The sequence below is a fragment of the Oreochromis niloticus genome, linkage group LG5, assembly GCF_001858045.2.
Source record: "Oreochromis niloticus isolate F11D_XX linkage group LG5, O_niloticus_UMD_NMBU, whole genome shotgun sequence".
Classification (NCBI taxonomy): Eukaryota; Metazoa; Chordata; class Actinopteri; order Cichliformes; family Cichlidae; genus Oreochromis; species Oreochromis niloticus.
Window position 1 is genome coordinate 38781138 of NC_031970.2, and position 15515 is coordinate 38796652.

A 15515-nucleotide genomic window follows, 5' to 3' on the forward strand; every position below is an offset into this window, starting at 1 on the left:
TAGCTGACTAATTAGCAAACAGTGTTGATGCATCAGAAGCTTGATGAGTTTGTTTGATGGTGAAATGCCTATTTAATTCATCAATTAGGTGTGCAAACAAAGCTACTGATTGTGCAGCAGTGATGGTTTTCCAGCATTTAGACATGTCCCTTTTAAAGGTACAATAAGTCAGTTTTGAAGTTGCTTAATAAAAAAATGAAAATTAAGCTGATGCTTTGTCATAAACGTAGAATTAATCCATTAAAAATAATCAAGAGCAAGTGCCGGTTTGTGGAGGCTGCCATGTTTCCCACTGTTAATACAGTGGCTGAGATGGACATCGCCATCGCCAAACATGGCACCATCCACCATGTTTTATGTCTGTAGCTAGAGACCAGCCACATACGTAGTATGGCTTATAATCAATAGCTCTTTCAGTTTATTAGACATGCAACCCTCCTGTCTCTGGACACCTGACAGTGAGCCAGCTAAACAACAACAGCTGGTTATAAGCGAATGCTATGCCAGCCAATTAGGTGGCATAGCTGGGACCTAAAAATCTCACTTTCTCTATGATAAACAATGTGATTGTTCTATCCATTTCCAGCAGTATTCCACTACAGAACTAACCTCAGCTAACGTCAGCTAACAGTGTTAGCTCGGTGGTGAGTACCCTTCAGTAACAGTAATAAATCACACAGCAATAATACATCGAAGATACTGAAGTGGCACATAACCCAGATAGCTACCAACAACTAAAAACAAGGTAGTTGCAGTAGGCTAATGTTAGCTTTTAAAAAAGAACTTACTTCCTTTCTTTAGGTTGGAGGTGGAGTCTTTTGACGCTGAGAGCAGCTTGGTTGCACGGTCAGATTTCGCCCTTCCCTTTCTTCTTTAAATATGAAGTGGTGTCGGAATTTCCAAGTAAGAAATGCATTCCTGCCCGTACACTGCTGGCTCGGTTGTGCTGGCTCCAGGTCCATTGTGTAACTGACGCTACCATTGCGTGTTTTCTTTGGGTTTCTGGCAATGCGTGGAATTACCAAAATTAGAGAAGTAATACAGAGGGGATAGAGAGGGGATAGTCTAACATATAAAATAGGAAAAGAATGCCATGTAATTAGAGCTGGGCGATATAAGATTTTTTCATATCACGATATGTTTTTTTCATTGCAGGCGATAACGATATATATCACGATATAAGCCAAATAACTATATTTGTAAGATTTAAATGTGCTGTTGCTCACAAGTAAAATGTGAAATAATTAGCAGCTTGTTTTAATTAAAATATTTATTTCCCATAATAAGTTCAACAGGGTAGATTCAATTCAATTCAATTCAATTTTATTTATATAGCGCCAAATCACAACAAAAGTCGCCTCACGGCGCTTTATATTGTACAATAGATCGCACAATAATAAATACAGAGAAAACCCCAACAATCATATCATATGACCCCCTATGAGCAAGCACTTTGGCGACAGTGGGAAGGAAAAACTCCCTTTTAACAGGAAGAAACCTCCGGCAGAACCAGGCTCAGGGAGGGGCGGCCATCTGCTGCGACCGGTTGGGGTGAAGAAGGAAAACAGGATGAAAGACATGCTGTGGAAGAGAGACAGAAATTAATAACAGATATGATTCGATGCAGAGAGGTCTATTAACACATAGTGAGTGGCTGGAAAGGAAAAACTCAATGCATCATGGGAATCCCCGGCAGCCTACGTCTGTTGCAGCATAACTAAGGGAGGATTCAGGGTCACCTGGTCCAGCCCTAACTATATGCTTTAGCAAAAAGGAAAGTTTGAAGCCTAATCTTGAAAGTAGAGATAGTGTCTGTCTCCCGAATCCAAACTGGAAGCTGGTTCCACAGAAGAGGGGCCTGAAAACTGAAGGCTCTGCCTCCCATTCTACTTTTAAATACTCTAGGAACAACAAGTAGGCCTGCAGAGCGAGAGCGAAGTGCTCTAATAGGGTGATATGGTACCACAAGGTCATTAAGATAAGATGGGGCCTGATTATTTAAGACCTTGTATGTGAGGAGCAGGATTTTGAATTCAATTCTGGATTTAACAGGAAGCCAATGAAGGGAAGCCAAAACAGGAGAAATATGTTCTCTCTTCCTAGTCCCTGTCAGTACTCTTGCTGCAGCATTTTGGATTAGCTGAAGACTTTTCAGGGAGTTTTTAGGACATCCTGATAATAAAGAATTACAGAGTCCAGCCTGGAAGTAATGAAGGCATGAACTAGTTTTTCAGCATCACTCTGAGACAGGATATTTCTAATTTTAGAGATGTTGCGCAAATGGAAGAAAGCAGTCTTACATATTTGTTTAATATGTGCGTTAAAGGACATGTCCTGGTCAAAAATGACTCCAAGGTTCCTCACAGTGTTACTGGAGGCCAAGGTAATGCCACCCAGAGTAAGAATCTGGTTAGATACCATATTTCTAAGATTTTCAGGGCCGAGTACAATAACCTCAGTTTTATCTGAATTAAGAAGCAGAAAGTTAGCGGCCATCCAGGTCTTTATGTCTTTAAGACATTCCTGCAGTTTAACTAATTGGTGTGTGTTACCTGGCTTCATGGATAGATAGAGCTGCGTGTCATCTGCATAGCAGTGAAAATTTATGCTATGTCTTCTAATGATGCTGCCTAGGGGAAGCATGTATAATGTAAATAGAATTGGTCCTAGCACTGAACCCTGTGGAACACCATAATTGACCTTAGTGTGTGAAGAGGACTCTCCATTTACTTGAACAAATTGGAGTCTATTAGATAGATATGATACAAACCACTGCAGTGCAGTACCTGTAATACCTACAGCATGTTCTAATCGCTCTAATAGGATATTATGATCAACAGTATCAAACGCAGCACTAAGGTCTAGCAGGACAAGCACAGAGATGAGTCCACTGTCAGAGGCCATAAGAAGATCATTTGTAACCTTCACTAAAGCTGTTTCTGTGCTGTGATGAGCTCTCAAACCTGACTGAAACTCTTCAAATAAGCCATTCCTCTGCAGATGATCTGTTAGCTGTTTGACAACTACTCTTTCAAGGATTTTTGATATAAAAGGAAGGTTGGAGATTGGCCTGTAATTAGCTAAGACAGCTGGGTCTAGAGATGGCTTTTTGAGTAATGTGGTACATAGCCGATTATTAGAGATAGGTTGATCATGCTTAAGATCGAAGAATTAATTAATGGCAGGACTTCTTTGAGCAGTTTTGTAGGAATGGGGTCTAAAAGACACGTTGATGGTTTGGAGGAATTAATTATTGAAGTTAACTCAGAAAGATCAATTGGAGAAAAAGAGTCTAACTTAACACCGATGGTACTAAAAGTAGCTGTAGATAATATTACATCTGTGGGATGATTACTGGTAATTTTTTCTCTAATGATAAAAATTTTATTTGTGAAGAAGTTCATGAAGTCATTACTAGTTAACGTTAAAGGGATTGTTGGCTCAGTAGAGCTCTGACTTTTTGTCAGCCTGGCTACAGTGCTGAAGAGAAACCTGGGGTTGTCCTTATTTTCTTCAATCAGTGACGAATAGTAAGATGTTCTGGCTTTGCGGAGGGCTTTCTTATAAAGCAGCAAACTATTTCTCCAGGCTAAATGATGATCCTCTAAATTTGTGACACGCCATTTCCTCTCCAGCTTACGGGTTATCTGCTTTAGGCTACGTGTTTGAGAATTATACCACGGAGTCAGGGACTTTGGATTTGAGGCCTTAGTTTTCACAGGAGCTACAGTATCCAGAGTCGTACGTAGTGAGAAGGTAAAATTATTAACAAGATAATCAACCTCTGTTGGAGTAGCGTTCAGATAGCTGCTCTGCTCTATGTTGGTACAGGGCATTGAAGAAGATAACAGTGGGTGGATTATATTCTTAAACTTAGTTACAGCACTTTCAGAAAGACATCTACTTTGATAAAGTCTACTCTCCATTGCTGTGTAATCAATTATTGTAAATGTAAATGTTATCAGGAAATGATCAGACAGCAGAGGGTTTTCAGGAAACACTGTTAAATGTCCAGTTTCTATGCCATATGTTAAAACAAGATCTAGAGTGTGATTAAAGTGGTGGGTGGGTTCTTTTACATTTTGAGAGAAGCCAATTGAGTCTAATAACAGATTAAATGCGATGTTGAGGCTGTCATTTTTAGCATCTACATGGATGTTAAAATCACCCACAATAATTATTTTATCTGAGCTGAGCACTAAATCAGATAAAAAGTCTGAGAAATCAGAGAGAAACTCTGTGTAAGGCCCAGGTGGACGATAGATGATAACAAGTAAGACTGGTTTCTGAGTTTTACAGCTGGGGTGGACGAGGCTAAGCATCAGGCTTTCAAATGAATTAAAAGTCTGTCTTGGTCTTTCGTTAATTAATAGGCTGGTGTGAAAAATTGCTGCCACACCGCCCCCTCGGCCTGTGCTTCGAGGTTTCTGGTAGTTAGAATGACTCGGGGGTGTTGATTCATTTAAACTAACATAATCATCCTGCTGCAACCAGGTTTCTGTAAGGCAGAGTAAATCGATTTGTTGATCAATTATTAAGTCATGTACTAACAGAGACTTGGAGGAGAGAGACCTAATATTTAATAATCCACATTTCACTGTTTTACTCTTTGGTTCAGATGTGGATACTGTATTGTTCTTTCTTTGTGATTTTTTATGTTTAAGTTGTTTATTGCTGGTTTTTACTTTGTTTTTTGTCTGTTTGGGAGCTGACACAGTCTCAATGGAGATGGGTTTTTGGGGGGGTAGCAGGAGGAGAGAAGCTGCAGAGAGGCGTGTAAGACTGCAACTCTGCTTCCTGGTCCCAACTCTGGATAGTCATATTTTGGGGAGTTTAATAAATTAAGATGTACTTAAGGAACATGAGACTTCAGTTTCAGATAAATAAAGGCAATTATTGCAAACTACACAAAAGGCAGCCGCTAAAGCGTTTAAGTTTCAAAATAGAACAAACAAAACAGACTACTAAATTGTCAATTCCACTTAGAAACAAAATATTAATTCTAAAAATAAATCTTAGGTCGTTTTACAGAAGAACAGACAAAATTGACTAACTTTTGTCAATATCAAATAAACTGAGAACTAAAAGGAAATTCTCAATCTCTCCTTGTTGTATAGCTTAGCTTTTCAAACAGTTTTAACAGTTACTTTAGTCTGACAAAAGCCGAATGACGAATTAGCGCTTTCAGTCAGAGATTGAGCATGCACCGCTTTATTGTATTTCCAGACTTGCTTTCGGCACAATTTACAGTGCGCGCTACTCTGTTTTTTGTCAGACTTGAAATAGCCGAAATATCTTCACACTAAGGAACTTCTATGGCCCTTCCGTTCGACAAGCTCTCCGGCATTGGAACCATCATCTGTTTTTTCTTCGGTAACCTTCGCTCACGCTCTCGGTTGATTTTTCTCTAGTCGGCAAACTCATTTCCTTCATTACCTGGGCTGCACGGCTGCAAAAACAAATACACATGTGCGCCTTGGCGCTTGTGCTGTACGTAACAAGTCACGTGACATGACTCTGCGGCTGTGATTGGTTCGGCTCTGCGCTACTTAATTTGGATTGGCTGTTCTTTTTTTTTTTTTAAGAGGACAAGAGAGATGAGGCCTATCGCAATAGTTTAATTTTTCTATCGAGAAAAAGTTATTTCGCAATACATATCGTTATCGTTTTATCGCCCACCTCTACATGTAATCCATTTATTTCAACAAAGTAACTGTATTCTAATTATCAACTTTTTAAATGCTAACAGAATACAGTTACTCATGTTTTGTATTTTAAATACGTAACGCCGGTAACATGTACTCCCTTACTCCTCAACACTGTCCATTTCAAAGAAAGGTTCACTAACTCCTCCTAACAGCAGCGCTTACTGACAGAGGAGTTCAGGATATCCTCAACAACTTACCTCAGTATCACAGTCACTGGACATAAGTGAGCTTCACCGACTCATACTGGGCTTCATTTGTCCTACAGCAGCAACCGCAGACAGGATTATGTACAAGAATTGGGAGGGATAAGAAAAAGAATTCAGCAGTCTGCAATCTACTGACATCTAAGCATTGAGATTTTACACACTGAAAATAGGTGCTTTCTTTATACCACTGTACTTGTCTCTGTCAGATGAATAATATATAAATAACAAAATATTTCTTATTTATTTTGTCTCCTTTACAAGAAGAAAAAAACCTGTCATCTCAGGCATTAAGCTGTGAGCACAGCCACATGTTGTACAAACCTTATGTTTGTGAGAAGCAACCAATCTAAAAAATAAAAAAACTCAATGTGGCTTTGAAGGGAAAGGTGCCACCCCAGCTTGTTTCAGAGTATACAAACTGTGGGGGTGGCCAGTCTTCTATCTATCTACTAGTAAGAACAGGTTTTTTGCCTATTTTTAGATGCTTCTCCTGCAAACTTTTAAAATAATGTTGTAAATTAGTTCCTTGGTGTTAACAATAGTCAACTGTGATGTGATATCTTATGAAAAACAAGCATATAAAAATGTAAAATCATCTGTTTCCTCATTGTAGTCGGAAGCGGAGCAGGTGATTAATGACTGCTGCCAAAGCAAAACACCAAACACTGGTCCAGAGATTAAATTACAGCTGCGTTCATACTGTTCCACCAGTTTTGTTAAGAAACCTCTGTATAAACCCCTGTTTATGTTTCACAAAAAAAATAAATAAATAAAACAACTTTCTAAATGCTAGAAAGTTACTACATGCATGCTCATGTGCACTTTGTGCTTTAAATTGTGCACAGGAAAGTTCCTGCAAAATTAAGAGCATTCCTGCCTTTTAAGAAAAATTGCTTTTCCTGTCTTCTTACAGGTGCGCGGTGTGGGCCCTCTCAATAGGCGGGGCTTTTACCTGGCCTTCCAGGACATCGGCGCCTGCATCGCCCTCACCTCGGTGAGGGTGTACTACAAACGCTGTGTGGGTGTGAACCGTAACCTGGCTGTGTTCACTGACGTGGTCACGGGGGCTGACTCATCATCTCTGGTAGAGGTCAGAGGTCAGTGTGTGGATCACGCTGAGGAGAGGGACACACCCAAAATGTACTGCAGTGCAGAGGGGGAATGGCTGGTGCCCATCGGGAGGTGCGTGTGCTCGGCTGGATTTGAGGAGCACAGGGACTCCTGCATAGGTAAGTCTACAATGAGTCCACTAACAATAAGTTTTTATGGTGCATGGTGTGTTTGCACTTTTGGTTTGGTAGTATTTACATTTGGAGCTTTGCAGTGGAGGCAAAGCTGCTGCTCTGAGCAATCATAGTGGGTCATTTTTAAAACATTTTAATCGTTTTTCATGTTTTGAAAATCAGGGAACAAAGAAAATAACCATTCTAAGTGAAATGCATCAGACACTTTTTATATTTTCTTTTTAAAAAAAAAAAGCCTATTCACCAAATTGATCTGATAGTTTCCAACTCTTAGCCAATTTGGCAAAAGCCCAAAACTCAACCCTAACCTTAGATAAATGGTTAATGGACTGCTGCTTATGTAGAACTCCTTTACTCTATCTGAGGACTCAAAGCACTTTCACAAGTCACAACTCTCATTCACCCATTCACACACACATTCATACATGTACATACAGTCTCACACTCCAGTGAAAGCACTGGGGTACCTTAGGGTTCAGTATTTGGCCTGAGGATACTTCAACATGTGGAACCCAGGGATCAAACCACCAACTTTCCAATTAGTAGACAGCCTGCCTTATGAGACACAGATAACTGTACCTGGAAGGTTCTGTTAGGCTGCATTTTGCCTCGTGATAAACCGACAAGTTTTCAAACCTGGAAGATATTAGAGTTGAAATATGATTTCTGTATTTTGGCTACACAGTTTCTCTCTGGGTATAAAGGAAGAGATTTGAACCTAACCCTTGATAGGTTTGTAGCTTGAACCTATTCGCTGGAACGTTGAAGACAATGTAATTACACAGCAAGCAAGACACGAGTAGGCAAGTTCTTTATGTTTCACGTGCACAGGAGAGAACTGGACAGGCGCCGTTCCTTCGCTTGACCCCAGTTGCTCTCGTCCGCTCTCCCGTAACACTGCTCTTTTATTGTGGTTACATGAATATGCATAAGTTCATTAACATATGACCTCTTATATAGGTATACATGTGAACAAAGAATACCTTGTGTGTGTGTGTGTGTGTGTGTGTGTGTGTGTATGTGTGTATCTGTGTGTGGGGGTCAAACTGTGACCCCAGGAAGACTCCCCAGAGCCGTCCATCTAAACAAAAGGCACTTAGCCTAAAACAGATATAGATACGTTTATCCTACCATAAAACAATAAGACAAGGTACGACCTCTCCCATGCTCCTAAAATGTGGGTGTGAAAGTCAGAGAGCTCTGGAATGCACACAAAGCTTGCAGACTATTGAGGATCAAACCTCTACCAATCTACACCTAATTATAAAACTCTAAGAATATATAAGTAGATATTTCTAAGCATAAATGACAATCACAATACAAATCTAACAACCCTAATCTTAAATAGCGACCTAGGGAGGGTTAACATGCATTCAAGGTTTCAGTTATAGGTCAGCCTTCATGACATGTTCCGACTGTGCGAACCATTAAGGAAGTACTTTACAAAGAGATCTATTTAACTGTGCAGACATAGTATCCATGGTAAGAAATATATTTTTTGTGCTTTCATAAAAAAAACAGTCAACTTAAAACCTTTGCTATCGTTCCTGAAGAAAAACTGGACATCCATTTAACAGACCACAGAATGCTCAAATGCTGCAAAAACAGAGAAAGTATTTGAGGGAAAGTGTTGCGTTAGGATGAGATGGTGGACGGCGAGATGAGGGTGACCCACACTGTTAACTCTCCAGAGAGAGCTGGAGGTGAACAAAGTTAATCAGAGAGAGGTGAACTGTTGCTCAGCAGGGGCTGTGCACTTAAGCCTGATGAAGTGGGTTATAAAACATGGCAGTTTGCCATTAGCTCATGGTCTTTACTTTGCTGCTGGTTTCCAGGTGTTTTGCTTTTTATTTGACTTTTATTTCTCGTGCTTGCACATGTGATGTCAACAGGAGAAGAACAGGATCACATCGACTGTTTGGGTGTGTTGAGTAATAATCGATGCTCTGAAAATGCAAAGGCAAACACATTGCATGTTGTGAACGCGCATCACATTTTTTCTTTAAAGTTATGTTTATTTCTGTGCTGAAACCTGTGATAAAATGTCCTATTGCACCGAGTCACAACTGACCAATCTAATCTGTGTATGTCTGAATTTGTGGTAAGTGATTTTAATGGAAAACGACTTTGCTTCAGGTTTTGCTGTTAAACTAAAGATTAATTAGCATACAGGACATGAGTGCATTACTTTTTATTCAATTTCTGTTCAAGGTTTCATTATCAAAGAATGTAATTTGAACTAAACTTCGCCAGCTTAAAGTTGAAGTGAAAGAAAAATGCCAGTGAGCTACCCAGAACACCACCACTACACTCCACCCTACCTGCCTACTTAGAATGTGCTCTCTAATTGTTGTATATATATTAAAGGTATTATATGTATCCTTTACAATTTTATAAAATTCATTCCAGTTCATTAACTATTTACATAGTTTCATAAACGCTAGTTATACAGCAAGCACAAATATTAATGGTTACCATTAAGAATTATTCTAGTGATTGTGTACAGTAAATGATAGTTAACTGAAATGTAGTAACCTGACAGGTAATTACATATTAATCATTGTTATTATGGGCTATGAAGTTTAGAATTATACATTGTAACTATTATCCAATATATCTACTACACATGAGCAAATGAAGAATTGAGTAAAATCTCACTCTACTCGCTACTGTTACTTTCTTTCATGCTCTGACTGCATGTTAACGATAGTCTGACACCTTTTATGCTGAGCTCATTTCAAAACTTTAACCCTTATGGATGAGCTGTTAGAAAACTTTAATCTACAGTTTCTATGAATGTGGAAACTATATCCATAGATACCAAAACATGTTTTGGACCAGGGTGTAAATGTGCTTGTAATGATGTTTAAGCATTTTAACTTGGGCATCTATGGGAACTGACTTTCTTTTGGAATCATCAGAAGCACTGCAGTTTTTGGCTTCATTTGTCAGACTTGGAGCTGGCACTTGGTTCTTTTCTCAGCACCATGTCTGATAAACCAACAACTCATCGTGCACTGCCTCATTTAACTGGAATTGTCACTAGTTTCCCGTCAGCTGGGACAAATCCTACTTCAAGGTCATTAACACTAAACTCCATAAGTGCTGTTTGGGCTCAACGTTGGCAATGCTATGGAGACAAAGTAATTGTGTAAAAAGCAGTTTCAGTTACAAAGTTACTACTAATAGATTTCAGATCGCTTTTTAAATTATCAGTGCCATTCAGTCTTCTGATTAGTAAAATGATTGTGCACGCATTGCAGTTGCACAGTAAATTAGCTATATGAACATTTCCTCGGAGCATCAGCAGCAGCGTGTGTGCAGAATGCAAAAAGCCTTAGAAGCAATGCATGAATTTGGAAAGGTTCTAACCTTTCTAACGAATCAAAAAGTCTCTTTGAAGCTCCGGCTGCAGATCATGTAAAGAAAATTTTAAATGAAATGAAAAAGTTCAAGGTCTGGTCAAAAGCCTTTCAGAGGTCTAACATTTTCCTCAAGGAGGTAAATACTGATGAAAACAGCCGCCTGTCTGCCCGAGCTCGCTTTTCTTCTTTCATTTGCTGATGAAAAAAAAAAAAACAGGTGAGAGGTTTGAGATGGAAAGATTTTTGATCTGCTATTGTTTGCCCTCACACTCAGTTTGTTTTGTCCTTTTTGATTTTGTCTTGCCAGGGATTTGATAGGCTGACCTCATTCAGAGACCTGTGCATATTTCAGGTTGCAATTGGGTTACAGTAATTAAAATCTATTAATCATACAGCGCTGGATAATTAAACGCTAAAAGCAGTTTGTCAGCTAAACGAGCCGAACGAGACACGCAACACCGGTTTGCTAGCATCCCCCTCCTTTTAGCCTTCCTCCTCCCATCATCTACGCGCACTCATCCACACACCCACAAATCTCTGTTGTGTCTGAGGCCAGCGGCAAACCCCCTCTCACTTTGACACAGTGAGAGCTACTTGTCAAAATGTGTTTAAAAGCATAGGAAACGGTGTGTGTGTGCGCATGTGTGTGTGAGTGAGTGTGTGTCCGGTTCAGAGGGCCACATACAGACCTTCTATAATTAGTTGCAGGCAATTAGCAGCAGCAGAGAAATGCAAAACAGAGCCCAGTAAAGAAAGCAGAGGAAAGGGGTGGAGGGAAAACCCACCGTGAGTTCATGTTTTGTTTATGGAACAGATTTTATCCACCTTTTAAGGCTGATTTAAATGTAACACACTGCTGTACTTTTTCTGAGGTTGTGGAGATAGGATCTTTTAAAGGGAGGAAATAACATGAAAAGGAAGAGAAATTAGAATTCTTTTACTTTGTGATAATCCTCAGCTGGAGGTGCTCCTTTATACCCTGTATTTTTTTGTGTCAGAGCACAAAGTGAGTTTTTGCAGTGGAAAGGGAGAGTTTGCAGTATATCTTCCCCTGATGTCTTGACTCTTCTGGTACCAAACTGGGTCGCTGTGCTAATTTGCCCTCACCACAGCCAGCCACAGTCACGCACACACGAGACCAGACAAGACCCAGAGAGGAGGGAGGGCACGAGATGGTGAAAGGAAGATGGCTTAAGTTGCTTGTACGTGTGTGTGTGTGTGTGTGTGTGTGTGTGTGTGTGTGTGTGTGTGTGTGTGTGTGCGTGTGTGTGTGTGTGTGTGTGTGCGTGTGTGTGTGTGTGTGTGCGTGTGTGTGTGTGTGTGTGCAGAAGGGAAAAGAAATCAGACATGACTGTGTTTGAATATGTGCGTATATGAGCGTGCTTAAGTGGCTCTCCCCAGACAAAGATGCAGAGCTTTGGCAGAGAGCACGACATGGTGTGTGTGTGTGTGTGCATGAGCACAGGGTTGCGTGACATGCCGTTAAAAATGTCACAGGGAGGGAGGCAATGAAAGACGAAGGGGAAAAGAGAGGAGGGTAGAGGGAGAGACACGGAGGCGGAGCGGTTGACTGGACCCCTCGTCTACTTGCGTTTACATCAAAACACTGAGTGTGTGCGGGTGTAGCTGTACATGCATGTGTGTGTGCAGGTGGGTACTGTGTGTGTCTGCGTGTGTGTGGAGAGGCATGCCTCCCGGTGCCAGTGAAGAATGGGCTAAAGTGCCCCATACAGTGAGAGCGATCAAGGACACACTGATATGAGACACACACACTTAGTCTGGTCACATTTACTCAGCTCAGTCGGGCCATCCAACCCTGACTCACACACAAACACACATATACAAAGGGAGAGTGGGAGAACAAGAGAGATAGAGCAAAGGGGAGGGTTTGTACTCACAGATGTGTATTAGCTCTGCTCAGTCAATGGACCACAACGTGTCCTCCTACTCTGAGAACCCCACTGTACCTCTCATACTTTCAGGTGATTTATTGTTCCAGCTGCAACGACGTAAAGTCAAACGTGTAAGACAGGTTTACTCAACATTTCATTAATGTGATGCATATTCATACATTATCACTTTTTTGTGATGTTATGATTATGGCTTTTTCCTTATCTGTCATTCCTCACATATCCCCAACAAATCATTAAAATGTGCAACAACAATAATGTTCTTTATTTGTCATTCCAGATTAAAGAAATTAAGTTTTTAAAGATCTTCCTGACATGCTCTCTAAGAATTCACTGACACACATTTGAATAATCGTTGTTTTTATAACTTTAAATATCTTTCATGTTGCTCCAGCCTTCGTTTTCCACCTCCAAATCCCCAGTGGAGCATCTACACCACCAAACTCTACACAGAGATTATTTTTGGAATTTTCCTCCAAATTGTAGCCACATTTTTTTTTCTTTTTTGAAATGCTAAAGCCACTAAAAATAAAACTATTTTTCCTTTACAGACTCAGCAGTGTATAACCTACGTTAATTTCATTTGTGAAAAAGAAAAAGTTTCATTGTCAGAGAGGAAACAGTAAAAACAGACTCACACCTGAAATATCACTTTCCAGACTTTGTCCAACAAAATCGTATTACACTCAATAATCTGTGCAATTTTAATATCCATCAATTGATCTCTCTGTCTGTCTATAGATGTAAAAAAAAATGTAAACATTTTAGTTTAATAACATTAACAATTCAATTTTTTACACTTTATAAATCCCTTCATGGATTTATTTCATCATTGTGTGTCATTATTAAATGATTATCCAATTTAAACAGAAATGTGGATTTACAACCTGTTATTTTTGGTTGCATACAGACAAAAGAAATTCAAATATATTTATTAGAAAAATGAAAGATAAAGAAATAACATAAAAAAAAAAGGCTTAAATACTGATGGATTTTATTTAATTTAATTTTTCGCCGCTGTAATGTATGTCTATAATTTTAAAGGGAGCGTTCACAACAACATCAAATGTTGTTTAGATTGTGTTTGATGCCAGTTGCACAGTTTTGCTGATCTGCACTGTGGAAGTGTCTTTTCTACTATTTTTTTTTTTTTACTGAATGACAGCTGCCAGCTGTATCACTCTGCAGAAGAGCTCGTGAATCTCCTCATGACAACAAGGTCACAGTAGTAGCAGGGTGGCAGGATGCAAACATTAGCGGAGCTCTCCTCAGCCGAGCCAGCATGTTAGCTAACAGCCTGGGTGACAGACGTAAACAGGAGAGACAAAACAGCTCATAAATGAAACTAATCACAGCAAGCTTTGTGTTTCTTTCTTTCTTTTGTAAGAAAATACATTACTGCTGTGTCAAATTCTTTATGATTTTTTGTGTAAATCAAAGGAAGTTTTGTTTAATTACGTTGAAGAAAAAGTCTCTAAAGCTGATATCACCTAAACTGTACAGCTGATAGAAGGCCAGAAAAAATAAACAAATACAATAAAATTTTATATATATATATATATGTATATCTTTTGTGGTGAACTGTTCCTTTAAATCATTTTTTGTCCTCCATACTCAGGTCAAATTGATCTCTTTGTAAAGATAAAATCATGACCAGAAGAATAATCAGATTTAGGAAATTGCAATGTCACTCAGAGCCAGCAGAGCAAAAGAAGGGTTATTTCTAGTGTCTGATAACATTTAAATCTGACAGGATTATCTTACACTGCTTTTTACCTCCGTGGTGAGCTGGAGATTAATTAATATCAAGAGATATTAAAAATGTTATCAAGGAATTATGTAAATATATTAATCACAAAAACATGCAGGCATTGGTGCTGAAACTGAGATTGTTTGAAAAACACCAACATTTCTAGTAATGTGACGCATCTTAGTCGTGAGTGATGATGATCAGGAAAATGTGCTGATCTGAAAAAGAAAAGCACCTCCTGACTCAGTTCTCCCGCTTTAGCCTTCAAATGATGTATGTGATTAAACTGTGTGTGTGTTTGTGTGTGTGTGTGTTTGACAGTTTGCCACCCTGGCAGCTCTTGAAATTCTTCACCTCTCCCTCTTAAGCAGACAACAATTATTGGCTCCTCCTGTCGCTGAGGGATTGTAGGATTGCTCAGGGCCTTTTTGACTCTTGTGTCAGCAAACCCTTCTCCCTGTGAGTTAAAGGGTGGAGGGCTGGCGGGTGGGGGCTTAAGCAGAGGTTTGACCAGAGAAAGAAAAGAATAAAGGGAAAGGTAAGCAGAATAAAAGGGGGCGAAATAAAATAATCAAACATACAAAGAGTTTGTTCGAGTCACAGAGATTATGAAACAAAGTCGAATGGGAGAAGTAATGTGATCGTTATCTGTCAGTGTGGCACCGTAGAGAAATATCAGAGGACGACAGCAGCGGGCGACGAGGAGGATTTAATATTCTTCTTTATATATTTATTATTTCATCTAACACACACGCAGAGCAGGTGAGGGGCTTTGTCCTTGCTTCTGTCTGTGAGCACCTCCTTCCTCTCTGCTGTCATTCTTCCTCACAGCTTTTATTTTCCACCTCAGAAATACAACATGATGCTCATACACAGAGGTGGATGCACACACACACACACACACACACACGCAAACACACACACGGGGTGAGCACGTTCCAAAGGTTTGTCTGATTACCTGTCATTCAGCATGTGAATAATTGTTGTATAATTGTGTATATCAAATATCAGAGAATATTTCTTATTATAATTAAAACCATTTTTATCTATCAAATAAAAAGCCGGCATAATTTCAGCATGCAATTATTGCTGAAAAATGTTTTTTCCATTGAGATCAGTATATTTGTTCACACAACTTGCAATAAAATTTCACTTTGAATTTTCTCTTTTCGTTTGAATGGTATAATTGGAAACTGAGCAAAAGAAGCAATTTGCAGGAATTTGCACAAATCACTTGGTCTCTGGTGAATATCTTAAAAATGTCTGTCAATTAAGTCAATTCACTGATTTAAAAGCAAATCAGAAAACTACAAAAGTATATTTGGGCTGTTT

General features: G+C 39.4%; 1 protein-coding gene across 4 annotated transcripts in view; it reads left to right on the top strand.

Moving 5' to 3' along the window:
- Positions 1-15515, top strand: part of epha8 (eph receptor A8) — a 144245-nt gene that overhangs the window by 63997 nt on the left and 64733 nt on the right. For all 4 annotated transcript variants that reach the window (XM_005452257.4, XM_005452258.4, XM_005452259.4 and 1 more), the window contains exon 6: positions 6828-7143. In XM_005452257.4, coding sequence (XP_005452314.1) covers positions 6828-7143 — 316 coding nt within the window. The remainder of the gene's footprint in view (positions 1-6827; positions 7144-15515) is intronic.